Here is a 24,000-nt window from a genome sequence, read left to right as displayed (position 1 = left end):
CAACGCACTTGCCATCAAACGAACTAGAACAATTGCAAAATATCCAGTAGAATTTATAAATTGAATTTTGTCTGATTTAATCTCTAGAACGATTAGAAATGCTGACCATCGACGTTACAGCCTGACGTTTGACTCGCAGACACTTGGAACACGCGGGAATCGCGTCTTGAGACGCTGGAGCGATGATTTGGCGTTTTCTGGTCACAAAGGGAACCGGATTCGGGGTGGCCGGTTGAATAAGCAGACGTTCTTTGCACCAGCATTGCCAGCAGCAGCAACCATGCGAGCGTCATCGTCGACCGAGAGCTTTGCGAAAGAACAATAGATAGATGTGTGACAGCGACGGAAACACGCCTACACTATATGTAGGTCACCAAATAACGTCACGACGTTGCGTAGTGAAATAGTGTCGTCACCCCACTGACCGAGGTACTCGTCCTTCGGGACCTAAAGACGTACGATGTACGGGAACTAGGTACGACTACTTAGGCCTGGTTCACAATACACCAGTGACCTCGCGTCAAAGGACGCCGTTTCCAACGCGACGCGACATTAACAAACATACAGGAAACCTTTCTACTCGCGTTAACTATGCCTGGTTCACAATAGTCGTCTCGCGTCAAAGGAGGCCGTTTCCGACGCGACGCGCTGGAATAGGAAAAAATTCTATCAAACACGTCGCGTCGGAAACGGCGTCCTTTGACGCGAGACGACTATTGTGAACCAGGCCTAACGCGAGTAGATCTGTACTAAGGTTTCCCGTATGTTTGTTAATGGCGGCTCTCGGTACAAGCGACGAGCAGCTTAGGGAGTCCGTCCGCGGAAGTCTTAAGTACTGGTTGGAAAAATTGCGCTGCGCTGGAGATGTTGAGAAGACGATGGAGTATAAGCGTCGTTTGGTGGAGAAGCTGAAACGATCACGAGTTGCAGTTTATACGGAGAAAGCAAATGAACAACACTACGAAGTTCCTACGGATTTCTTCAAACTGGTGAGTAAATGTTTGTTGTCTATCTGGTAGCACTGTAGTAGAAGGAACTTTTGAGTGGTGGTCTAGCGCACGCTAAATGCGTAACGTCACCACGGACTGCCCGATTCCCGAATTCATAAACGTTGCTTTATATAGGTTATCTATATATAAAGAAGAACTGCCCGTCTGTCTGTCTGCCTGTGACAGTGTGTGTGTGTGTGTGTGTGTGTGTGTGTGTGTGTGTGTGTGTGTGTGTGTGTGTGTGTGTGTGTGTGTGTGTGTGTGTGTGTGTGTGTGTGTGTGTGTGTGTAGACGTTACCTTCTTGGTTTTGAAAGCTGAGTTTTTCTGAACACCCACATGAGATGTGCATGGCGCATGTTGGGATGCTACTCCAACTGCAACAAAACCATGCTATTTGCAGGGCCGTAGTTCAGGAACCGAGAATCACCTTGAGGAGGTTGCACGACATGATCTGGAGTATGCCGACGATATGGCCCTTTTCTCTGACAATTGGCTCTACCTCACCACAATGCTGGATTCCCTATCAAACTGTAAGAAAAAATTAGTTGCAAAAAGACAAACTTTAGCAGTTCTACCATCTGAGTGCTCACAATTTCAAACTCCTGACCGATCCACCTTGTGCCAGGAGATGACCCTATTGAAGTGGTCTCTCATTTCCAGTACTTGGGCAGCATTGTTCAAAATGATTGTGGATTGGACACAGAGATTAATTCTAGAAGCTGCAAAGCCTCACGTGCCTTCCAGTCACTCTCTCGGATCTTGTGGTATCAATGTAAGATCAAGACCAGTACCAAGGTTTGTCTTTTGAACAGTATGATGCTTCTAACCTTGCTGTATGGTCTCTAGTGCACCGTCCTCCTTGAGAGTTGTCTTGAGTCCTTTTTGATTTTTTGCCTTCAAATTATATTGGGGATCTTGGTCAGGGAGCAGAAGCGTCACACTACGATACGCAAGATGGCTAAACAGCAAAGGATCTCATCAATTCTTTTACAATGTCGGCTTCGTTTTCTTGGACATCTCTCAAGGATGCCCAATGGTTGCTTACCCAAGCAGCTTCTTGTGGCTGCTGCTGTTGGTTGCAAACGCAATGTTGGTGGACAGAAGCATCGTTGGAATGATGTTGTATCTGGTGACCTCAAACAGTGTAACCTGTTGGAATCCTGGAGGGAGAAAGCTGAAGAGTGCAATTCTTAGTGCTCCATCATCAAACGTAGTACAGAGCATTTTAACAAGGAAGCAGAAGACAGAGAAGAGCCTCAGGGATGACAGAAAATGACGGCGTACGACTCATAAAAACTGTGAGTCTTCTGCACTGTACTCGCCGTGGCTGCTCATTTCAGGCATTTAGCAGGTTTGATTAGTCACCAACATTGCCATTCTACCGCCTCAAGGATTTCATGTCAGTTTTGTCATCAGACTTTCAAACAACAAGGTCTTTATAATCACCAGCATTTTTGTCGAGACAGACCTCGAGCTTCTATTGTAGACTTGATGTTTTGGCCTGCATCTTCTGTACCCTCATGGTAATCATGGAGCACAAGCAGCAAACGGACGGTGTGTGTGTGTGTTTGTGTGTGTGTGTGTGTGTGTGTGTGTGTGTGTGTGTGTGTGTGTGTGTGTGTGTGTGTGTGTGTGTGTGTGTGTGTGTGTGTGTGTGTGTGTGTGTGTGTGTGTGTGTGTGTGTGTGTGTGTGTGTGTGTGTGTGTGTGTGTGTGTGTGTGTGTGTGTGTGTGTGTGTGTGTGTGTGTGTGTGTGTGTGTGTGTGTGTGTGTGTGTGTGTGTGTGTGTGTGTGTGTGTGTGTGTGTGTGTGTGTGTGTGTGTGTGTGTGTGTGTGTGTGTGTGTGTGTGTGTGTGTGTGTGTGTGTGTGTGTGTGTGTGTGTGTGTGTGTGTGTGTGTGTGTGTGTGTGTGTGTGTGTGTGTGTGTGTGTGTGTGTGTGTGTGTGTGTGTGTGTGTGTGTGTGTGTGTGTGTGTGTGTGTGTGTGTGTGTGTGTGTGTGTGTGTGTGTGTGTGTGTGTGTGTGTGTGTGTGTGTGTGTGTGTGTGTGTGTGTGTGTGTGTGTGTGTGTGTGTGTGTGTGTGTGTGTGTGTGTGTGTGTGTGTGTGTGTGTGTGTGTGTGTGTGTGTGTGTGTGTGTGTGTGTGTGTGTGTGTGTGTGTGTGTGTGTGTGTGTGTGTGTGTGTGTGTGTGTGTGTGTGTGTGTGTGTGTGTGTGTGTGTGTGTGTGTGTGTGTGTGTGTGTGTGTGTGTGTGTGTGTGTGTGTGTGTGTGTGTGTGTGTGTGTGTGTGTGTGTGTGTGTGTGTGTGTGTGTGTGTGTGTGTGTGTGTGTGTGTGTGTGTGTGTGTGTGTGTGTGTGTGTGTGTGTGTGTGTGTGTGTGTGTGTGTGTGTGTGTGTGTGTGTGTGTGTGTGTGTGTGTGTGTGTGTGTGTGTGTATCTGTGTGTGTGTGTGTGTGTGTGTGTGTGTGTGTGTGTGTGTGTGTGTGTGTGTGTGTGTGTGTGTGTGTGTGTGTGTGTGTGTGTGTATCTGTGTGTGTATCTGTGTGTGTATCTGTGTAAGAGAGTCTCCCAAAACACTGAGTTGCAGCACCATTGAATTTAGCTCGCACACACTGAATAGATGGAGCTCGACAGTGAGGCTGTTGTCGTCTTCCGGAGTTCTCTCGGGATGATGCGATTTCTTGCTGATCAAACCCCCTAGCATGCACTCGGCACACTTTGATAATACTGAGCAACCCTCAACTTTACAGCATACTACAGTATTGAATGTACGTGTAGTTGCTCTGGCTATTGGTAGGAACAGAGCCATAGTTATCCACTGTATGGTCAATATCTCTATGGCTCTGGATAAGAAGGTAGTCTTGCCTAGCCAGACTCTACTGCCGCATCATATTTCTCACCCAGAAGTATGCCACATGGCAGTAGGGTCAGGCTACGCAAGACTAGTATAAGGGTGATATCCAATAAGTAGTTACTTGCATGTGTCCTCTACCCAATGAGCTCTTCGTAGACCAGTGCCCATTCGGCCCAGTGCCCTCATAGTTTAGACATACGTAGGTGTTGCCTGCTCCCACACTTATAGCATGCTCGCACTGCATGCATGGGTTGGGACTGATTGTGATATTGATATCAAAACCAGAGCAATTTCACAAACAAGCTAACAAGTCAAATGAGAAGTAGGCATACTGTTTTAGTCAGTCAAGCACAGCAAACAAAAGTAGGCTATCTCTGACTAAATTGAAGCTGTCGCCAAACCGGGAAAGCTGACTACATGACAGTCTCCTTAAACACTTATTGGGTAGGGGCCCACATGCCAGTATGTTGGTTGTCACCCTTGTTCCAGAGCAAATATCATATATCTTATCTTCTCACCATTCGCCTGCGGCTATTGCAATAAATATGATATTGCAGGTGATGACCAATACTACTCATAGACTGAAACTAGTTGATACCTAATGTCTACATTTGGCTATATCTAGTCAGCTAGACTCAAACAGTCAATTTACACATTGTAATACTAATTATGAGAAATGGGACTTGACATGAGTTGGGGTCTGTTGATAGTACCGAGATGGAAATAGTGACAGTCATGAATACTGTATTTCTTCGAATAGTGGCCGCCCTCGAATAAAAGTTGCAGCTGAAGAAAGTTGTTGAAAATAGAGGCCGCCCTCGAATTGATGCTGCAGTAGTCTGCAGCAAAGTTACTTACCATGCCCATATCACATGCTTTTGATGCTTCTGCATCAGTCTCATCCTATTACGTGCACTCGTGTATCAATTTATAACATAATAGTTGTGGTTTTCACAGCTAAACCTGTCGCGGTTAGCACCTTTAAAGTGTCCAATTATGTCAACACAATCGATTGTGACGTTTAAGTACCAACGTGTCAGGTGTGTAGTCTCACGTAGCTAGACCCTTTCCGCCATTCTTTCGCCACGAAGTAGGATGCGGTGGAAAGGGGTCTGGCTTTGCGAGACTGTCAGTAGAGACATAAAAGAGGCCGTCCTCGAATACAAGCCACCCTCGTTTAGAGGCCGCAGTTCCGTAACCGTATTAAAAATAGAGGCCTCAGCCACTATTTGAAGAAATACGGTATGTAACATAGTGTGCGGCTTACAAGTATAGATAATAAGTGGCTACTAACACTTCATCAGTAAATTCCAAAACAAGAAGATGTTGGCAAGAATACTTTGGACAGTGCTTTAGTGCTAGAAAGTGATATTTAAATGTTTTCTAAGTTCTGTTATTTTGTAGGTTCTCGGCAAGCGAATGAAGTACAGCTGTTGTTACTGGCCAGAACATGTCTATAGTTTGGATAGTGGTAAGGTCTTTTGTAGTAGTAATAAGTTATAATACTTTATATGGAAATAAACTTGACAGAATCGTATGTGTTGCTTATAAAGTTGTGTGTGTTAACATAAATAATCTTAGTATTACTGTAGTTTATCATGTTTGAATGTAGCCGAAGATTCCATGCTACAAATGACATGTAAACGAGCACAGATCAAAGACGGTCAAGACATTCTTGTAAAACATTGTCTGCCTCCAGTAGAGAATCATTATTATACTCATTGCTAACTAACAATAGGATTTAGGGTGTGGATGGGGTTCTACAGCATTCTGGATATTAGAGCATTATCCGCGATGCAGTGTGACGTGTGTTTCAAACTCCAAGACTCAATGTGAGCATATCATGCGGGAAGCGCTCAGACGAGGTATCATGAATCGAATCGAGGCGATCACCAGGGATGCAAACGTGTTTGAGGCAACACGGAAATATGACAGAGTTGTTTCAATCGAGATGTTTGAGGTGAGTGTGGTGGCACTACTGAAGGTGACTATGTAGAAGAAAAATGGGTAATACTGGTGGTAGTTGGATCCTCTGTGTATGTGGCTGTAGGTTGTGTGTAGAGTTGGTTTTATCTTATTAGCGTTGGTTAATTTAGTTGACCTAAAATAAATTGACTAACTGGAGCTGCAATGACTGTATAGCAGTTTACTATTAGGTGATGACCCAATGTCCCTTTGTTTGTATTAATTAATATTGATGATTTACATATCGGTTGTTACAGTACTGAACCTTGTCACATAGTTTGTATTGACCGTTCGCACTAGACACGTGCTCACCAATGCATGTGCTCAAGTAAACAATCTGCAATATCAGTGCACAGTAATATGCAAGCTTACAGTTGAATGAGATGACGTGATTGTTGTAAGTGACATGACATTGGTATCAGTGGCAGAGCTACAGTGTGAGGTCTGGGAAAGCAAGACATACTTTCGACTACTTGTTTTATATTTTCCATACCTGGTTCAAAAACTAAAACATTTAAATACCAACACTTAGTCTAGATCGTGCCCAAAAATTTTCTGTGAGGGTGATCGGCTTCTCGTGCTCCATTCAGCTACAATACTAAAAAAATTATTTTCATATTGGTTTAGTACTACTACATTGCCTGCATTACATTATGTAAGGTGCTTGCCATAACGTAGTGTCATTGTTTTTCTGGTTCTAGCACATGAAGAACTACCAAGTTCTGATGAAAAGAATTTCAATGTGGCTGAAACCGCATGGAATGCTGTTTGTTCAAATTCTGTGCCACCGCGAATTTGCTTACGAATTTAACATCAAGCAGGGATCTGATTCTGAGTGGATGAGTGAGCACTTCTTTACTGGTGGCACGATGCCATCAGACGACCTGCTGCTGTACTTCCAAGACAACTTGAAACTGGCAGGCAAGTAACAAGGACTTGCATGTAACTTGGCATAATAATCTAGTTTTTAGTATTAGTGAATGTGGTTGATATTAATTGATAATTATTTAAACTATGATAGATCATTGGCGTATAAATGGTGTGCACTACCAAAAGACGCTGGATGCTTGGCTGAGCATTTTGGATTTGAAGCAACAGAAAGTGAAGGAAATACTGCGGAGGGCTTATGGTGTGCAGAAAGCGGAGTCGAGTGTATTTGATTGGCGGATGTTTTTCTTATACTCATCAGAGGCTTTTGGATTTTTGAATGGAAGCGAATGGATTGTGTCTCAGTATTTGTTCTCTAATCCACCTCTTAGTTCTTTGTAATACTTATTATTCTCTGAAACTGCAATTGACGCTACGTTTATTAAAGGCATAGAAACACTTTTAGTGCATGTGGACCAATGGTCACAGAGTGACGTCAGTAAAACGTTTAGTGTGTATAAATACCTCTAACTGTGACCTCTATCAGCTCCTTGCAAGTCTTCAGTCATGTATTATCTAGAGAGCATATACATTCTTTTCAGTGTTCTATTTGGAACAGCTGTAAACTGTAAAGATATTCATGGAACTGGAACAGGTTTCTCGGCTTATTCCACTTTCCTAAGTGAACTGTACATTCCAGGAAGGACAGATGAGGCAGTTGTTTTACCAATAGCTAAAAAGGCATAATTACCAGGTACCAGGAATTCTGTAATTGAAGCACCACTGTATCTGGCTTCCTATGCGTTGCCGTCCATCAGACAGGGTCTAATACACTAAAGGGTTTACTGACAAGTCGATCAATTTCTAACATGTAGTACTGTACAGCCATGCGCCATTATTACTGGCCCATATGTGTGACGACTTGGCACTTGTTTACTTACCTAATTAGAGACTGTAAATCACGTCATATAATGCAAACGAAACGATTGTTTAGATTTTCTTCGAGACAATTTATTCATCGTCTCTCAGGTTAAGATGTAGAGGCAGTTGGCGCTTGCTCGTTTCTGTCGCTTATGATGCGGAAGCTCTCAAAAATACACGTGACCTTACTGCTTAGGCTGTCTAGTAATCTAGATCGGAAAGCACATGGGGCCAAGTCTTTTTTTGGAAACCCATCACTAGCTATAGATAATGACAATATCATCAATACATTTTTTCATTTGCAGTTACCGTCTAGACAGACTTCACTGTCTTGCTGCTGCTTTATTTTGGAAACCCTTTATAATTTAGAATTCAATTCAGTAATGCAGTGGAGCCTAGTCTGCATGTCGACAGTTTCGCCTGCTAGATTGTGTTCATTCAGCCGTTCACACACAAACAAACAACGACACACACACACACACACACACACACACACTCACACACACACACACACACACACACACACACACACACACACACACACACACGCACACGCGCACACGCACACGCACACGCACACACACACACAGACACAGACACAGACACAGACACAGACACACACACACACACACACACACACACACACACACACACACACACACACACACACACACACACACACACACATTCAACAGAACATCCGGGACTCACTTCAACAGGCGTCGTGCCTTTCAGCGCCATCGGGTATGAGCACAAGGGGCGACCGTGTGAAGGAGGGCTATCTCAAGAAGCTGCCTCCTCTATCGAAAGGACCAAGCCGTAGGGTGAGACCATGCAAGACACGACATACGAACACCAGACATGACATGCTCATCTCGCAGGATTTCAAGAAAAGATGGTTCGTGCTGTGGGAGTCATGCCATCTCGCGTACTACAGGCAGAAAGACGGCGACGCAATTAACGAAATCAATCTGGCGACGTGTACTGGCGTCGAGTCGAACTACCGGAAAGATGGTCTGACGCGCGACGGCGACGCTGCCCTCTTCATGAGCACGGAAGAACGCAACTGGCTCTTCCTCGCCGACAACTGCGACGACATGCAGGCCTGGGCGGACGCAATAGAGCGTCTTGTACGCGGTAGGCGGAAAAGTGATGTTTGCTACATTGTGCGATGTTTGCTACATTGTGTGATGTTTGCTACATTGTGTGATGTTTGCTACATTGTGTGATGTTTGCTACACTGTGTGATGTTTGCTACATTGTCTACATTGTGTGATGTTTGCTACATTGTGTGATGTTTGCTACATTGTCTACATTGTGCGATGTTTGCTACATTGTGTAATGTTTGCTGTAATTTGTTGGTTATAACTTTGTTTGTCTGTAAATGCCGTCGTCTGTACTCGGTTTTGGGTATCTGTTTTTGTTCTGTGAGACTGTGCTGGGATTTTGTTGAATTATTCATTGACACTCTATGATAATTGTAGGTGTTATGTGGTTGAAGAGCTTATTGAGAGGCTCTAACAAAACAGAATAATTGTTTAAGTTAAAGTTAAAACCATACTATAGGGTATTGTAAATCCAGAAAGCTTCATACTCATAAAGTACTTCTGCCCATGAAGTAGTTCGTACACATGTTGTTTTCATATGGGACATCAGTACAGTAGAACCTCGCTAATCCGAACCCTCGCTAATTCGAATGGTCTTGGCACCCTGCCTCGCGGGTCCAGATCAGGTTCGGAATTTCGAGGCAAGCAGATCCGGGTCATTACGGCACGTAATAGAGAGAATCAATGTCGACTAGTCAACATAACACCAAGAAACCCAAGTGTCGTCACAAAACATTGACAATAGAAGCTAAGATTTCTCCACTGGACGACCTGCCGACTTGTTCCTATTCTGTTCTGTGCGAGCGCTATGGTGTCGGACGTAGCACTATTTCTGATTTGAAGAAAAAAGAGCCCGAGCTACGCCAGTTCAAGAAAAAGATCACTGAATTGGGCACAAAACGATAAACAACTATGAAGTCTTGTTCTTTCGAAGACCTAGAAACGGCATTGTTCGTTAATCCGAACAATTCACTAATCCGTGCTGACAGTGGTACAGAGCTGTTTGGATTAGCGAGGTTCTACTGTACTGTACTGTAGCCGAATTCAAGTGCATCTATTTATAAATTTTAGTATTCATGTTATTTTAGTACAACCAGGTATCTGTACAAAAATACAAAAAAATCATGAGTATGAAAATTTCTGGAGTTACGGTATGTTCTGTGTAGTCGTTTACTGTTATAGAAATTGTGGCCACTGTGTAGCAGTGTGATGGAAAATTTATTGTGCATTTATATGCCCCTCTATGATAGATGATATTTATATTATTTAAAATGAAACATTAAATTTTTGATGGTGGAGATGTTTTTAATTAGATTAAATTCTAAGTTTAAAACTTGTGCATTTGAACTTTGTTGTAATACATCATGTTGTATACTTGAACTCTACTAAGTTTGTTTGCATACGTACGACTTTGAGGAATGCTGGTTGTTCTAAATGAGGTACATGGTTACATTTCTGTAGCCTTGGTATTCCCGACTGCTTTCAGCACGTGATGGGAGGAAAGGGTGGGAGGAAAGAAGAAAGCAGTCTGGGGACAGCTTTATTGTAAGTGACTTCGGAAGAGGCGCGACTGCTCAAGTTCAGAAACATCCGCTTCAATCAAAACCACCGCTAAAAACAGCCAATCAGTGCTGTAGTACGAGGTCACGACGTCTTTGCCTTCTCTACCGGATTCAGTAAAGTCACTCATTTTCTACGTTCTCCCGTTCGTTTGTAGTCGGCTGGCAGCGAACAGCTTCTGGCAATATCCCATGAGCCATCTGGTGCTTGTTACTGTTCCTAATGAATGCGGGTAATTATCGATTAAGATGAACACCACCTATTTTCGAAGTCAATTACAATAGAGCTGTCCCCAGACTGCTTTCTTCTCTCCTCCCACTCTCTCCTCCCATCACATGCAGAAAGCAGTCTGGAATACCGAGGCTACATTTCTGTGCATTAAAATTGATATTAATGATAAAATATAAAACGTGCTTACAGATTTTTGAGCATACAACTCCTGTCAAACAAGTAGTTTTATTGTGGCCTATGTTCTAACACTTTGTGCCGTTTGCAATGTATGCATTAATGCATTATGTATGCATACTGTACATATGCATACATAATGTGATGTATTATAATATATACATGATACATAATATAATACATAATGTAATGCATGCAATGTATACATTATGCATTACATATGTACGACGTTACAGGATTGACCAACAACATTGCATATAATTTACTTCCAGTTGTAAAGTCTCTTTTAGTACTATAAACCAAGAAATTTTTGGTACATGTAGCATAAAAATTTCGGCACCTCCTGAATGTTTCATTTTGGTAGCAATCAATTTTTGGTATGTCGAAGTCGTTGAATGCTTGAAACTCCTGTGTGGATGCACAGAACATCTTAGTAGTTGACAGCAAGTAGACATTACGCGCGCAATTGTACTCAGCACAGTTGGTGTGTACAGCACACCAGTTCCTGTACTACTTGTACACTAGTAGATAATTGCAGGCATCACAAGTTTGAGGTTAGTGTGCATGCTACTACGTATTACACACGTGTGTTGTAGCAAGTGTGCGGGGATGACAAACCTTCTGAAATGGCTAGGGAAGGCAAATCCAACTCTAAGAGTTGAGTTATTATTAATACCAAGAACTGCCAGCCTTCCAGACCCCAACGTTGAGGAGACGGAAACTGACATGCACCTCAGCAAATGCAGAGATCGATGCTTCTACGTGTGAGACTGCCACAAGCAAGAGCAAAAGAATTCGTTTGCAGTATCGGCAATACTGCTCTGAACTGCGTGCAAGTATGGCGAGGTACACTGACTTGCATGGGCTGTAAGCAGCCTCGAGGCACTTTTCATCAAGTTAGGACATCATGTCCCATACACAACGATACTATGTTTCCGGACATTGCTGCTGGCTTCTTGCGCAAAATGTAGGTAGAGATTTATTTTCCGTACCTCGTAAGTCATACCGAAATTACTGAAAATGAATCGGCACTTAAAATTATTTGGTTTACAGTATGCAAGATTTTTGCGTATATATTAATATATTTTAACAGTAAGAGTGCGTTGTGTCAATACAAAACGAATCAACGACAAGATTTGGGCATTTTTGCAGTATGTTGTGGTAGAAACGGTTGTATCTCACTTCACGTGTATTGTCTAGTTGTTCTTTTGACTATCAAACATTTGGATGGATAACGGAGGCAACATGGCGTCGTAACGAGGCCCAATTTAAGGGACCGTTTTAGGCCTTCACAGCACGCATGGCATGTAGCATTGACTTACACTTTGCCAAATGTGTCTGTTTCCATGCCATGTAGGAATGGCTAGTTGATACGTCAGGTACTATACCACACAAACAAACTACCTAATCTAATCTTACAGTTATAGGGTTACCCCCTCGATACTTCCGCTTTCACTTGAGTTGTATCCCTGGTCTGTTGCATTCGTTTAATCCTCATTTTCACTCAGTGGTTCTATCTGGGTGTTCATTTCATCTCAAACATACACATTAACAGATGCTGGTGCTTATAACTGGGTTTGAATACATCCCCAGTGGAGCACTAATAGAGCATGGGGCATTAGTATTTCGTATAGGCTCACCGTGGGGCATTATTTAAGTGCAGAGCACTTCGTGGAAATACGGTATTTCTAGGTGCAACGTGCACTTACGAGGTAGTTGTACGAGGTCACTCGTGAGAAGAGACATCACACGGATGGCAAACATGTGTTATAGTACTAAAACTGTTAGTGTTCAAAATTCGCAAGTTTGTTACTTGCCAAGGTATAAAGCCTTGGAGTTCCAACGTGTGCATAAATTAATTCAGCTATAAGCCTATAAGAAAAGGGACTTTGTAAAAGTCACGAGACTTGGCGAGTAGCGTACTCTAAATGTATAGGGCTGAATCGACTTCCGTCTGGGGCTATGTGACTGGCTGGCTGGCTGGCTGGCTAGCTGGCTGACTATGTCTGTCATGCTGCGGGAATGTGCCACGCCTCCTTTGTGTGGCCCAATCACGAAACATAATTCCTTTATGTTGTACGTGGCAACCAAAGACAATGGGTAGAACAGTCAATCCTACGCGCGAAACTTTCTTGAGAGAGTTTTATTACCAGAACAGTGTAATTCATGTTTGCGATTGTTAGGACTTGTCGGAAATAAACAACAACTCGCCTGTCTACAACTGCTGACCCAAAATCGATTGCTCTCTTGGTTTTACGATATTTATACGGAAATCTGACATTATGTAACCGGGGAGATTTCATGTCCCGTATACAATGACTCTACTTCGACGACTACATGCTATTTATGGACTTTGTGGTCATGCAAAAAGGTACTCGCTACATTTTACAGGTAACACGTATAGAAAGAAAATAGCATCTAGATTTGTAATTCTTCGTGACAATTAGCTCTACTGTACTTGGTGTCTAGAAAGCTCCTAGCTGTGGAAGCGAGGGTGTAAACACAGCTTCGATTACTAGTATTAATTTATTTTGGATGTTTTTTGAGAGGTCGTGGATACGTTATAGATACCATTTCGTTGTCAAACTATGATAGCTACACCCTTCTTCCTTTAATCAATTATTTATTTATATATTTATTAATAAACAAGCAAGCTATGTGTTTAACAGAATCTGCTGTAATTACTAGACTATACTTTAACCATTCAGTTTATTGTAGCTGCATGGTGTAGAACTAAGAGCGAGAGAACTGCGACTGCATGCCAAAATATGAAGTAAGATTTACATGCTCACACCTCCACTTTGAATGCTCAAAACGAACGATAATTCAAGCCAACCAGTTGCCTTACACAATACACATGTTCTGATTACATTCTGTCCCCTAGAGTGTCACATTACAATACACACAGTGTAACCAAAGTTGCCACATAACAGTAAACATTATCAATTAGCTACACAAGCATGATTTGACTCTCACAGACTGCAAGCTCCCCATACGTAGCAGACTTTACCGAACTTGGTGACTAGCGTTGAGATGTTCGGTCGCCATGGCAGAAGGGTAGTGTGACCTCTAAAAATGGGGGCTAAACTTCTGGATGCTATGGGGCACGCCTACTTTTATAGACACGCCCACTTTTATTGGCTTCTAATTGACTGATAAGGTAGAATCAGTGGCGGATCCGGACTGGAAAAAGGGTGATGTATATACTACCCTGAAAGGAGAAATTTGTGCGGGAGAAAAAATTGTCCTTTTTCTAGAAACATCACTACTTGTGCGGAATTAATTTGTGCGACAATAAGGCCATGCACAATAAGATCATGTGCAAGAGAAAAATATATGTGGAATTTGTTTTGTGCGATGGGCTTGTGATTGCATAAAATTGCACAAATTTTTCTGCCGCACAAATTTCTTCTTTTAGGGTATATACAGTTTTGGTCCTTACACGTATTTACAATCTACAATTTTTATGGCTACGCTTACAGATGATGGGGCTATAGCCCGGTCTAGCCCATGCCACGCTACGTCTGTGGCCACGGGAAAGTTTTAGTCGTCATTGACGAATTGGCGACCGTAATTTTGAACACTGACTATACAATGATCGTAACTTGGTTATCTTCATGTTTTTCTGTAGTTCTAAATCTTGTTGTTTTGTAAGTCGTTTTGAGTACCGTTGTTGATATGATGTTTGTTTTAGTTGCCAAAGGTGAGCCTCCTCCTGTGCAACCTCGCCCGTTAGATACTCTTCCGAAAGAATCGACTCCAGACCAAGAAGTCCGTCCACCGGCTCGTCTACCTGTTTCTGGAATAAATCTAGCCCATCCTGCACTGTCAACTGATACTCAACAAATACATAGTCAGAGTTTTCATGGCACGGACCCTCGTTCTATGGTAAATCGTCCGTTGCCTATGGTTCCTCCTAACGAAGACTTGAGACCGGCGTTGCCCAGTAGTATGCCTCATGGAAGTGGATACCCTATGCCAGTACAAGGAAAGTCGATGACATTGCCTGGACGGAGAGCACCACATCATGACTACATAAACACAGATGCACAGTTGTTTACTAATCCGGCTTCGTCGTCTCAACTTGCTCCCTCTCCGTTTCATGGTGTTCCGACGCCGTTAGGCCGGACCTTCACTCCTCCTGCTTCCTATACGCGAGAACAACTTGAACGACTCGCACAACTTGATGAGAATTATGTATCATTTCAGAGGGTGGGGAGAATGTTTGATTGTTGTTTGTCTACAGTGAATTGATACTTGTGTTTGTCTTTGTAGGAGCAACTTGCCAAACAACAGTCTAACAGTACTGGTTATGTGGTAAGGTGCTATGTGTTTGTCGTCAAATGACAAGAGTGTGATGAGGTTTTTTTGTATAGAAAATGAACAGTCCTACATCGCCTTTTGTAAGTTGTGTGCGTGTGTGTCTGTGTCTGTGTGTGTGTGTGTGTGTGTGTGTGTGTGTGTGTGTGTGTGTGTGTGTGTGTGTGTGTGTGTGTGTGTGTGTGTGTGTGTGTCTGTGTCTGTGTCTGTGTCTGTGTCTGTGTAATTTTTGTACGCACGTTATCGTTGTGCACTCTGAATGGTGTCATCTGTGACAGATGTCAGATATGCATTACAGACCCGATAGTCGAGCATCACTTCAGTGGGGGGTGAGACTTATACATGCATGGTTGGTAGTATACTTTGTATGTGTTTTGTTGTCTTGTTACAGCCGTCATATGGTGACGAGCCAAAACCAGTCCGTGGCTATGTGGTAAGTTAATATCAACATATTGTTATGTATTGTAAGGCTAATTTTTATTTTCACTACTTGCCGTGTATAATATTTGTTTCTTTACTATTTGGCTTGGAGGGCACATAAGTCAATCAACTGTGATTGAACGCTTTCGCAACCATGTCTGTATGCGTGCGTGCGTGTGTGTGTGTGTGTGTGTGTGTGTGTGTTTGTGTGCATGTGTGCTTGTGTGTGTTTGTGTGTGTGTGTGTGTGTGTGTGTGTGTGTGTGTGTGTGTGTGTGTGTGTGTGTGTGTGTGTGTGTGTGTGTGTGTGTGTGTGTGTGTTGCATATGATCAATGGATCACTTGTGACCGCAATGCTATTATGCACATACATGTTGACCAGAGGCAGTTTGAAATTCTTGTATGTATGGAGTAGTGTAGCGACAATAAATTATATGGAAATTTACCATCGAAAAATTATACCATAAAATAGTTTTTGACCTCAAAAATTGACGTATGACTGGGCTTTTGCCTTTGCGCGTGTGCATGGATCCTTGTCAAGAATGGCCACTAGACAGGAGTCTGCAGCTCAAGGTGGCAACTCAGCAAAGAAGCGAGCGACTTCTCTTCTCAAGTTAGTCTGAACTACGACTTCGCTTTCAAACTTAAATGCCTGTACCACATTCCATGCGATATCCTTTTTTCTGTAGAGAGTCAACTGGCAAAACACTTTTACTGCAGTATTGTGCTGAGCGTTGTTAATGAGACTAGTAGATGTTGTTACTGGACAAAGAAAGTCAACAGCTCTGGAGCATCATGAAAACGGAACTTTGTTTTCTGATGTTGTATTTGACAGGAAGACGAGCCAGAGAACCACTGCATATGTGTAGAGATCAACTAGAACTGTTTAGCTATAACGAATTGAATCAGCTTGATAGAATAACCAAACACATAAGGCCTCTATTTGTTACGTTTTCACATCACCCGTCCGCATCCGAACGACAGGGCCGCACTGATTTCACCATTATGCCATTATTCATGTAATGCGCATATGCAATACAACCGGAGCACATGGCATTCGTCTGAACCATCTTCCGTGTCTCATTTCTTTTAATTGCGCGATGTCTGCTCTTCTTATCTACACTGTTTACTGTAAATCTTCAAGAAAAAAACTTGAGGACCAGAACCAAACACAGATCGTCCAATAGTTGTTAGAGTCACTCTAGCTGTCATTCGCATGATAATGTCGAGAGCTTGTATTACCTCTGTTGACGTGGATGCTGATATGTTGTGTTATATTATTATTTATACTGTGCCCGCTGACTTCCGGTGTCACATGTATATAATGGATAATGGCGATGGCCCGCCAGCCCGCCCGCGTCAGTTTGAGAGAGCCCGGGTGATGTGAAACAGACATGCAACAAATAGGAGCCTAACCAAATCGAAAAATGACTAAGAGTGTGTTCACACCCGTCCTAATCATGATTAGTCTAATGCCATTCTAATGCCATAAAGAGTAGTATTCGTATTACAACCACATTAGTGGCGTTAGTGGTTGCATGTGACTTTGGCATGTGGGGTAGTATGCAAGAAGAGCATGCCACCAATGTTTCTGATGTGGTGTTGTAAGTTTAAACATATACAAACGCAACAACAACATGGCGACGTACACGGAAGCACAGGCAGATTATGCTACGTTCGTGCCTGTAGATGTGATAACTTCCTGAAAGAGCTGTCAGAGAAAGCAAACTAAATGTTCCCTCTTCAAAACCTAAAGCAATGGATTTGTCAAGACAATTCACGCGAATTCTTGCCGGATATGATGGATGAAAACTGTGAGGCTAATTACACTCAAGTGCCCAAGTGACTTACTAATCATAGTTAGCGGTGTGAACACACTTGCGTTAATGTTGGCCTAATCATAGTTAGCCTAATCATAGTTAGCCTAATCATAGTTAGTCCAGATGTTGGTGTGAACAGTCTTATATCACACACCCCAAGACCTAGAAAAATTTATGATTCACAAAAATTCAAAATTATTTTGGGAGCCTCAGAGAATTAATAAAAAAAAAACAGAAGCGGTAGTAGGGTATTGACTTCAAGTTGCTTAGACAATGTCCTTGTTATGTCGTAGTTCTGTGAAGGACTCGATGATTAGATGTACAGGTGCGACGGAAGCTCCTTTGGATTAGGGGGAGGGGATTTCGTAACAGATCTAGACTGCTGCCATTTTGATTTTAACTGAATATGCTTGGTTTGTCATTGATTAATCTGTGACAGAAGTAGCCAGAGCAGCATGCACACAAATGATCACAACAATGTGTATCAAGCGAGTCAACTGCAACATCATCCAATATTATTTCTACTTGCAAGCAAAACTTCCAAATTATTTTCTTTGATCATCGTTCACTGAATCAAAGTCCCAATACAACATTACATAGCGTCCAGTATTTGAGGGGTGATGCATCGCCCCAATCCCGATATTGGATGAACAGCTGCCCCTCCTGTCCCTCGGATCCACCGCTCCTGGATGATGATGATAGAACATTCAATGACAGTCACATTGAATTATGGCAATTTCCTTGTTCTTCTACTGTGTACATGCATTGAAACCAGGAGCAGTTGTTATGTGTAGCACATTAACATTTTCATTTCTAGAACCTCGATCCAAGTCAGTTGCCTCCAGAACCGCCTCCACGACCTCATGGACATTGATGACCCAGCAGCTGGACTGTACAGAGGATTGAAAGTGTATAATGTCCTTTGCATTACTTGACCTCTCCGTGATATGCTTAGACAAGCTGCCAATGTTTTCTACAAGTACATGTTTCAAGTTGTGTTGTGTGTTTCTATATGATTGAAGTAGGGAACTTAGTAGTGGGTAGTATTGTTTTTTTGAAGATGGGTGAAAGACAGTTCTAGTTGTCGAGTTGATATTTTACAATAAATTAAATGAGTTTCCGAGTTGCACTACTGCGGATATTCTTGCCGTGGACAGTGGGAAAGACGTTGATTAGATAATATCTGGACAGTCATTTGACACACACATACATGCACGCATGCGCTTGCGCATGCACACACACAGTGACACGCACACACACAGTGACACACACACACAGTGACACGCACACACACACACACACACACACACACACACACACACACACACACACACACACACCATAAGTAGTACAGTACACAGATCGCTCACTTCTCACAACATGCTTGCCATCTACCAACTTGCACTGCACTATCGGCATACACAAACACATCATTTCACTGATCACTGTCTCTTTTCCCTCTTAAATCAGATAATACAACATCTGATTGTGTCCACACAAATGTAGATCAGTTCTTGTGGAATAATGCCATTACGTTTCTACTCAGTCCTCTGCAGTTACTACCATCTTGACAATAGATGAACAATCCGACTATAAGAGCTACGATGAAAACCAATGCAATCAGCAGAGCACAACTCGTTGAAATACCTAAACAAACAGTGAAACAGCCGATTAGCTAGGGTAATTGACAATTGGTGAATGACATAGGGAGAGACCAATGGAGCGATGTAGGAGCTTTACAAGAGGCGGGCCTATGTTATTGCGTATGTGCATCAGTATGGGGCTGCAGGTTGTCCCATGTGGAGCCACATGTTTGTGTGTCACTGTGAGGTGTTCAATGTCTCTAGCCAACGTCAATACAGACTCCAGATTCTTTGATATTTTAGTCTGTAAATGCCAATTTCTAGAGCTCAATGGACTGTACCACATAGAGAGAAAGCCGTACTAAGTATGACTGCATCTGAAACTCAAGTCATCAGCAATGCCTCATGGTGCATCGACTTCAAATCTATATTCAATTTTATTCCTATCGCATACCGATTGCAGAAAGTGTTAGAGGGGGGATTTAAGTCTTGGGGTCTCCTGGAGCTAAAGGACATTCTGTGGAGGCAAGTTAGGCTTTGTTGCCATTGTAACTGTCAACAGTCTTGTAGTAACATTTAGTATCAGACTAGCAAGCTGCAGTAGAGATGTAAGGCCTGTCCACACTGGCAACTGGATCCCGAACAGCATAGCAAGCGTCTACACTACACTTTGAAAACGATATCTCTGCCCCTCGGTATCACGTGACTGATATGTTATAGGATGACCGATGTGTATGCATGGCTTCTTTGCTTGTAGAAAGCGTGGACGCAACGATGTAAGGCAATTCAAATTGAGAAAAAACAAAGAAGAACGAGGAGGGTTAGATGATCCGACTACACTCATAGCGCACGTGAAGGTAATGCCCACTATTCTTATGATTGGATTCAACCGATCGATCAATGTGAATCGAATCCACCTTAAAGGCTTGAAGTTGAGACGGATCCTCACAGACAGACAGACAGACAGACACACACACACACACACACAGACAGAAGAATCATCACTGGCAGCAACACATACTCTTGCTTGCCAGGAAGGAGGTGAATGGGTTGGGAGAAAGCATACGAGGAATTGAGAATAGAGGGGGGGGGAGGGATGAAGGCTTTACAAACATTGAAACTATTAGACTCACCCGTTCGCTGCTTCACATCCGGTTTTTCTTCTACTTCTTTTACTTGCTTGTTTGTGCCTTCTTTCTGTGGTCTCCTGGTAAGCTGTGTCGCCTCCTTAGCCGCTTGTTGTGCCATATATTGTTCTCTTCGTTTCTGCTTCTCTTGTGCCTTACGAAGCTTCATCTCCTCCTGTTTTCGTTCTTCTTCCGCTCGCACTGCGACTCTCTGCTCTGCATACAAGTGAGGACATCATATCAAGTAGGAACTGGGGAAACGGACACGTGTGATGCTGAAACCACCTAACCCTCTCATTACAGACAACAGGTTGCATTGCTACTCTTGTGACTGATTGCCATATACATGTAAGCAAAGCATGACTATACATTGAGTATTGGGTATATACCTTGTTCTGCTCTGAGTCTCTCCTGTCTTCTCCTCTCGATGTCAGAAGAACGTTGTTTCATCAGGGCTATGACCTATAATGGTAATTATTTCTAGGAACTATGAGAGGCATAGAGGTAAACACGGGAGACAGACAAAAACAGAGGCAGACAGACAGACAGACAGACAGACACACACACACACACACACACACACACACACACACACACACACACACACACACACACACACACACACACACACACACAGGCTGACGGACAAAATGTATTATAGTGAAATGTTTAAAAATATATGAATTTGACAGACACTGACAGACAGACAACCAGAGAGAAAGACGGATGGACAGACGGACAGACAGAGAGACAGACCACCACACAGACAGACAACCAGAGGGAAAAACGGACAGACAGACAGACAGACAGACAGACAACCAGAGAGAAAGACAGACAGACAGACAGACAACCAGAGAGAAAGACGGATAGACAGACAGACAGACAGACAACCAGAGAGGAAGACGGATAGACAGACAGACAGACAGACAGACAGACAGACAACCAGAGAGAAAGACGGACAGACAGACAGACAAACACAAACATCGACTGACACTTGGAAGTCCACATTATAAGACAAACAATACAAGTGACAGAAGGTGTAGCAATATGAGAGCAAACGAATGAGTAAGTCTTCAAATGTCAGTCACCGTCGGACATTCTCATTCATGATAGCCAGACTATATATACTGTCTGTGACGTAATCACTACCTCCTTTGCACATTGTCTGCATTCGCGATCATCCGCACATGACCCTGCAGCTTCCAGAATCTCTTCCTCCAGCGGGTTATGCTTCACATCCAACCATTTTAACTGCTTCAACTGAGAAAAGGTCACAGGAAGAGTCGTCAGTTGGTTGCCATATAGATCCAACTTCTGTAGTTGACTGAGGTTTCCAAAAGCATCAGGCAGCGATGTGAGTTTGTTCTTTCCAAGATCTAGTTGTGCCAGCTGACGGAGAGTGCAAAAATTATCCTAACAAAGAGAAAGTTGATCACAAGTTTGTTTCATTGTGTGTGTGTGTGTGTGTGTGTGTGTGTGTGTGTGTGTGTGTGTGTGTGCGCGTGTGACAATGTGCGTGTGCCATTAGTGTCAATAATAAGGATCAACATCACCCCACGTAATTACAAATCTCACATTTCAAAATTTCTATAAATATCAATCACAATTTCCATACCGGAAGTTGCGTCAGCAAGTTGCAAGACAAGTCTACAATCGTGATTTGAGCAAAAGCAGCCTACACAAAATACACAATCTACCATCAGACCATCAATCCACAAAAGACCAACACAATTTCAATTTCGTGTAGCTCACGTGTCCTTACCAACTCTCTAACTGGAACTGTAGTTAGCTGACACATTGCAAGGTCGACTTGGTTGTGCTCCAGGCGCTCTCGAATAAATTCTTTCGTAAACTTCTGAGCCATTGTAGCATTCAGTGCTAGCGCACGTTAAAATGTCTATATTTGGAGCTACCGCGCGTTAGGCAATGTTTGCAGCACCATTAGCTACCGCGCGTTAGGCAATGTTTGCAGCAACATTAGCTACCGCGCGTTAACCGCTGAGTCAACAGGCAGTGGCCGCTGTGTGTCATGGCCCTGGTGAGTAACGCGTTGAGTTGTTCTTTATATCTGTCGTGTTTAATGAATTGCTCTTTGCTTTTAGCCACGCTTCTTGGTGCAGGTTATGGTGGTAGGGAGTCAGATAGTCGGTCGTGCGTTTGCGCAAGCGCTAAGACAAGAATTTCGTAGTGAGTCTTTGTTCGCTCTAACAAGGCCCTGAGAAGGCGTTTGTGACGTGATTTGTGTGTGTGTGTGTGTGTGTGTGTGTGTGTGTGTGTGTGTGTGTGTGTGTGTGTGTGTGTCTGTCTGTCTGTCTGTCTGTCTGTCTGTTTGTCTCTCTGTCTCTCTGTCTCTCTGTCTGTCTCTCTGTTTGTTTGTCTGTCTGTCAGATCTTCATATACATTTTTATACATCAAAGCTAGCAGCTAATGAACAATAAGTGCCACAAATATAGCTACAGATTACACAAATACATAACAAATAAAATTAAAAGGCTCCCCTATGGAGCCTACAAACCGAAACTTAGTTTATTGAATTGAAAATTGAACAACATCTAGACACTGGCCAGCTTACTGTCCGTATGTTACGCTGATCATCTTTCTAGCCGACACTGAGGCATTGCAACACTGAATTTGTACTGACAAGCGTCTTCTCCAACGAGTCTTATAATCTGAGGAATTGTTTCTTCCTTCTTCATCTCTATATACTGTAAAGGGGGAATTTTTGAGTGGGTAGAATTTTTGCGGTTTGGTAAATTTCCATGAAAATTAAGCCCACGCGAAAATTTTTGTCAATAAAAATGGGTGTAATCCCGCGGTATGTACACGTGGTCAGCGGATGTTCACGCTTCTTTTGGGGCAAAGATGCAAGCAGCTCTTCACTCGTCATACGTTTCTGGATCTTCTAGATGTACCGTTTCTTCATTGACCTGACTGTACTGTACATGTACTCTCATTGATGGGATGACCCAACACACTGCTGAAATGCCCAGCAGCTCTTGCAACTCCGTTCTCTGTTGTGTGCCGTGCCAATTTCGTCGTGCTGGGAGGGGCTGTATACATGATACTCTATTTATTGACATTTTGTGCTGCTAGAGCATGCCGTTTCCTCTGGAGGTGACTTTGCACACAGTTATTTGCAGCCTTCACTGCTGATGGGAACGTTATTGGGTTGAGGTAAACACGGTCGTTTCTCCTCATCCCTCAACCACTTCAGCAGCATGATTTCTACCAACACGTAATACAATCACGTGACTTGTTTTTAACCACCAAACTGCAAAAATTTTGCCCTGCGAAATGGTCTCTGAGAGAGAAAACGCGAAAATTTCCCCTTTGCAGTAGTTTGGAAAGTTTATTGAGGAACAGTGATGGTTCTTCTTCCCATCCACCAAACTGCTCAAAAACAGTGGAATAAGGGTAGGAGTGAACCCTCCAGGCAACTGCTATTTAGAATATTTTGGTATGTTTGATATCTTCTCTCCTTCTTGCTGCACTTTGCAGAATGTCCTGGCTCCAGGAGTGAGCAAGTGTCACATCAAGCTCAATGTGTCCCCACATGTTCAATCAAGCACAACAATGTTTGCTTTTATTGTTGGATCTGTCTGTTTGTCTGTCTGTCTGTCTGTCTGTTTGTCTGTCTGTTTGTCAAAGAACATTTATTGTAAACATCAACGCTACTACAGAAAATCTACTTAATATCACTAAAGGCTGGTTCACAATAGATGCTTGCCTGTTCATAATATGCATGCACTGCGATCCAATCCGACAGTGTGCACCGACATCAAAGGATGCTGCCATCTGAGAGACAATAGGATCAGTTCTATTTCTGTGCGCTTGACCGGAAACGCGTACACCAAACAGGAAATGTCATTTATACTTCTCCTATCACCAAACGTGTCTAATTGTAATTGGCCACGAGATGTAGCGTGGCAGTGTGGGAATTCAAGTAGAGAACAAGTCATGGATAGGACCGAAGAGCTTCTAATAGAAGCTGTTAGACAGTGTCCTTGTTAGTGGGACGTCCAAAGCAAGCTCTATACAAACGCCAGAGCCAGAGAGAACACGTGGT

General features: G+C 43.0%; 4 protein-coding genes across 4 annotated transcripts in view; 3 read left to right on the top strand and 1 right to left on the bottom strand.

Moving 5' to 3' along the window:
• Positions 1–771: 771 nt before the first annotated feature.
• LOC134189990 (uncharacterized) lies at positions 772–7,288 on the top strand. Its single transcript, XM_062658390.1, has 6 exons — positions 772–989; positions 5,246–5,312; positions 5,454–5,518; positions 5,580–5,801; positions 6,508–6,727; positions 6,828–7,288. Exons 1-6 carry the CDS (start codon positions 774–776, stop codon positions 7,073–7,075), a joined length of 1,038 nt encoding a protein of 345 aa, XP_062514374.1. The 5' UTR covers positions 772–773; the 3' UTR covers positions 7,076–7,288.
• A 1,012-nt stretch (positions 7,289–8,300) lies between these two features.
• LOC134190028 (uncharacterized) lies at positions 8,301–18,353 on the top strand. The gene is made up of 8 exons (XM_062658439.1): positions 8,301–8,418; positions 8,476–8,731; positions 14,360–14,877; positions 14,941–14,982; positions 15,042–15,068; positions 15,264–15,314; positions 15,377–15,418; positions 18,042–18,353. Exons 1-8 carry the CDS (start codon positions 8,341–8,343, stop codon positions 18,096–18,098), a joined length of 1,071 nt encoding a protein of 356 aa, XP_062514423.1. The 5' UTR covers positions 8,301–8,340; the 3' UTR covers positions 18,099–18,353.
• Positions 18,354–18,639: 286 nt separating this feature from the next.
• On the bottom strand, positions 18,640–21,816 carry LOC134189810 (leucine-rich repeat-containing protein 59-like). Its single transcript, XM_062658194.1, has 6 exons — positions 21,697–21,816; positions 21,550–21,609; positions 21,084–21,347; positions 20,324–20,396; positions 19,941–20,150; positions 18,640–18,871 (listed from the first exon to the last, which is right to left on the bottom strand). The coding sequence occupies exons 1-6, from the start codon at positions 21,796–21,798 to the stop codon at positions 18,732–18,734; spliced, it is 849 nt and encodes a 282-aa protein (XP_062514178.1). The 5' UTR covers positions 21,799–21,816; the 3' UTR covers positions 18,640–18,731.
• A 78-nt stretch (positions 21,817–21,894) lies between these two features.
• LOC134190264 (mitochondrial import inner membrane translocase subunit TIM16-like) overlaps positions 21,895–24,000 on the top strand; it is a 7,945-nt gene continuing 5,839 nt past the window's right edge. Inside the window, exons 1-2 of the mRNA XM_062658709.1 lie at positions 21,895–21,972; positions 22,037–22,121. Of these exons, the coding sequence (XP_062514693.1) occupies positions 21,964–21,972; positions 22,037–22,121 (94 nt within the window). The 5' untranslated portion in view covers positions 21,895–21,963. The remainder of the gene's footprint in view (positions 21,973–22,036; positions 22,122–24,000) is intronic.

This window comes from Corticium candelabrum, chromosome 14, assembly GCF_963422355.1.
Source record: "Corticium candelabrum chromosome 14, ooCorCand1.1, whole genome shotgun sequence".
NCBI lineage: Eukaryota > Metazoa > Porifera > Homoscleromorpha > Homosclerophorida > Plakinidae > Corticium > Corticium candelabrum.
This window is presented reverse-complemented; position numbering and strand designations above follow the sequence as displayed.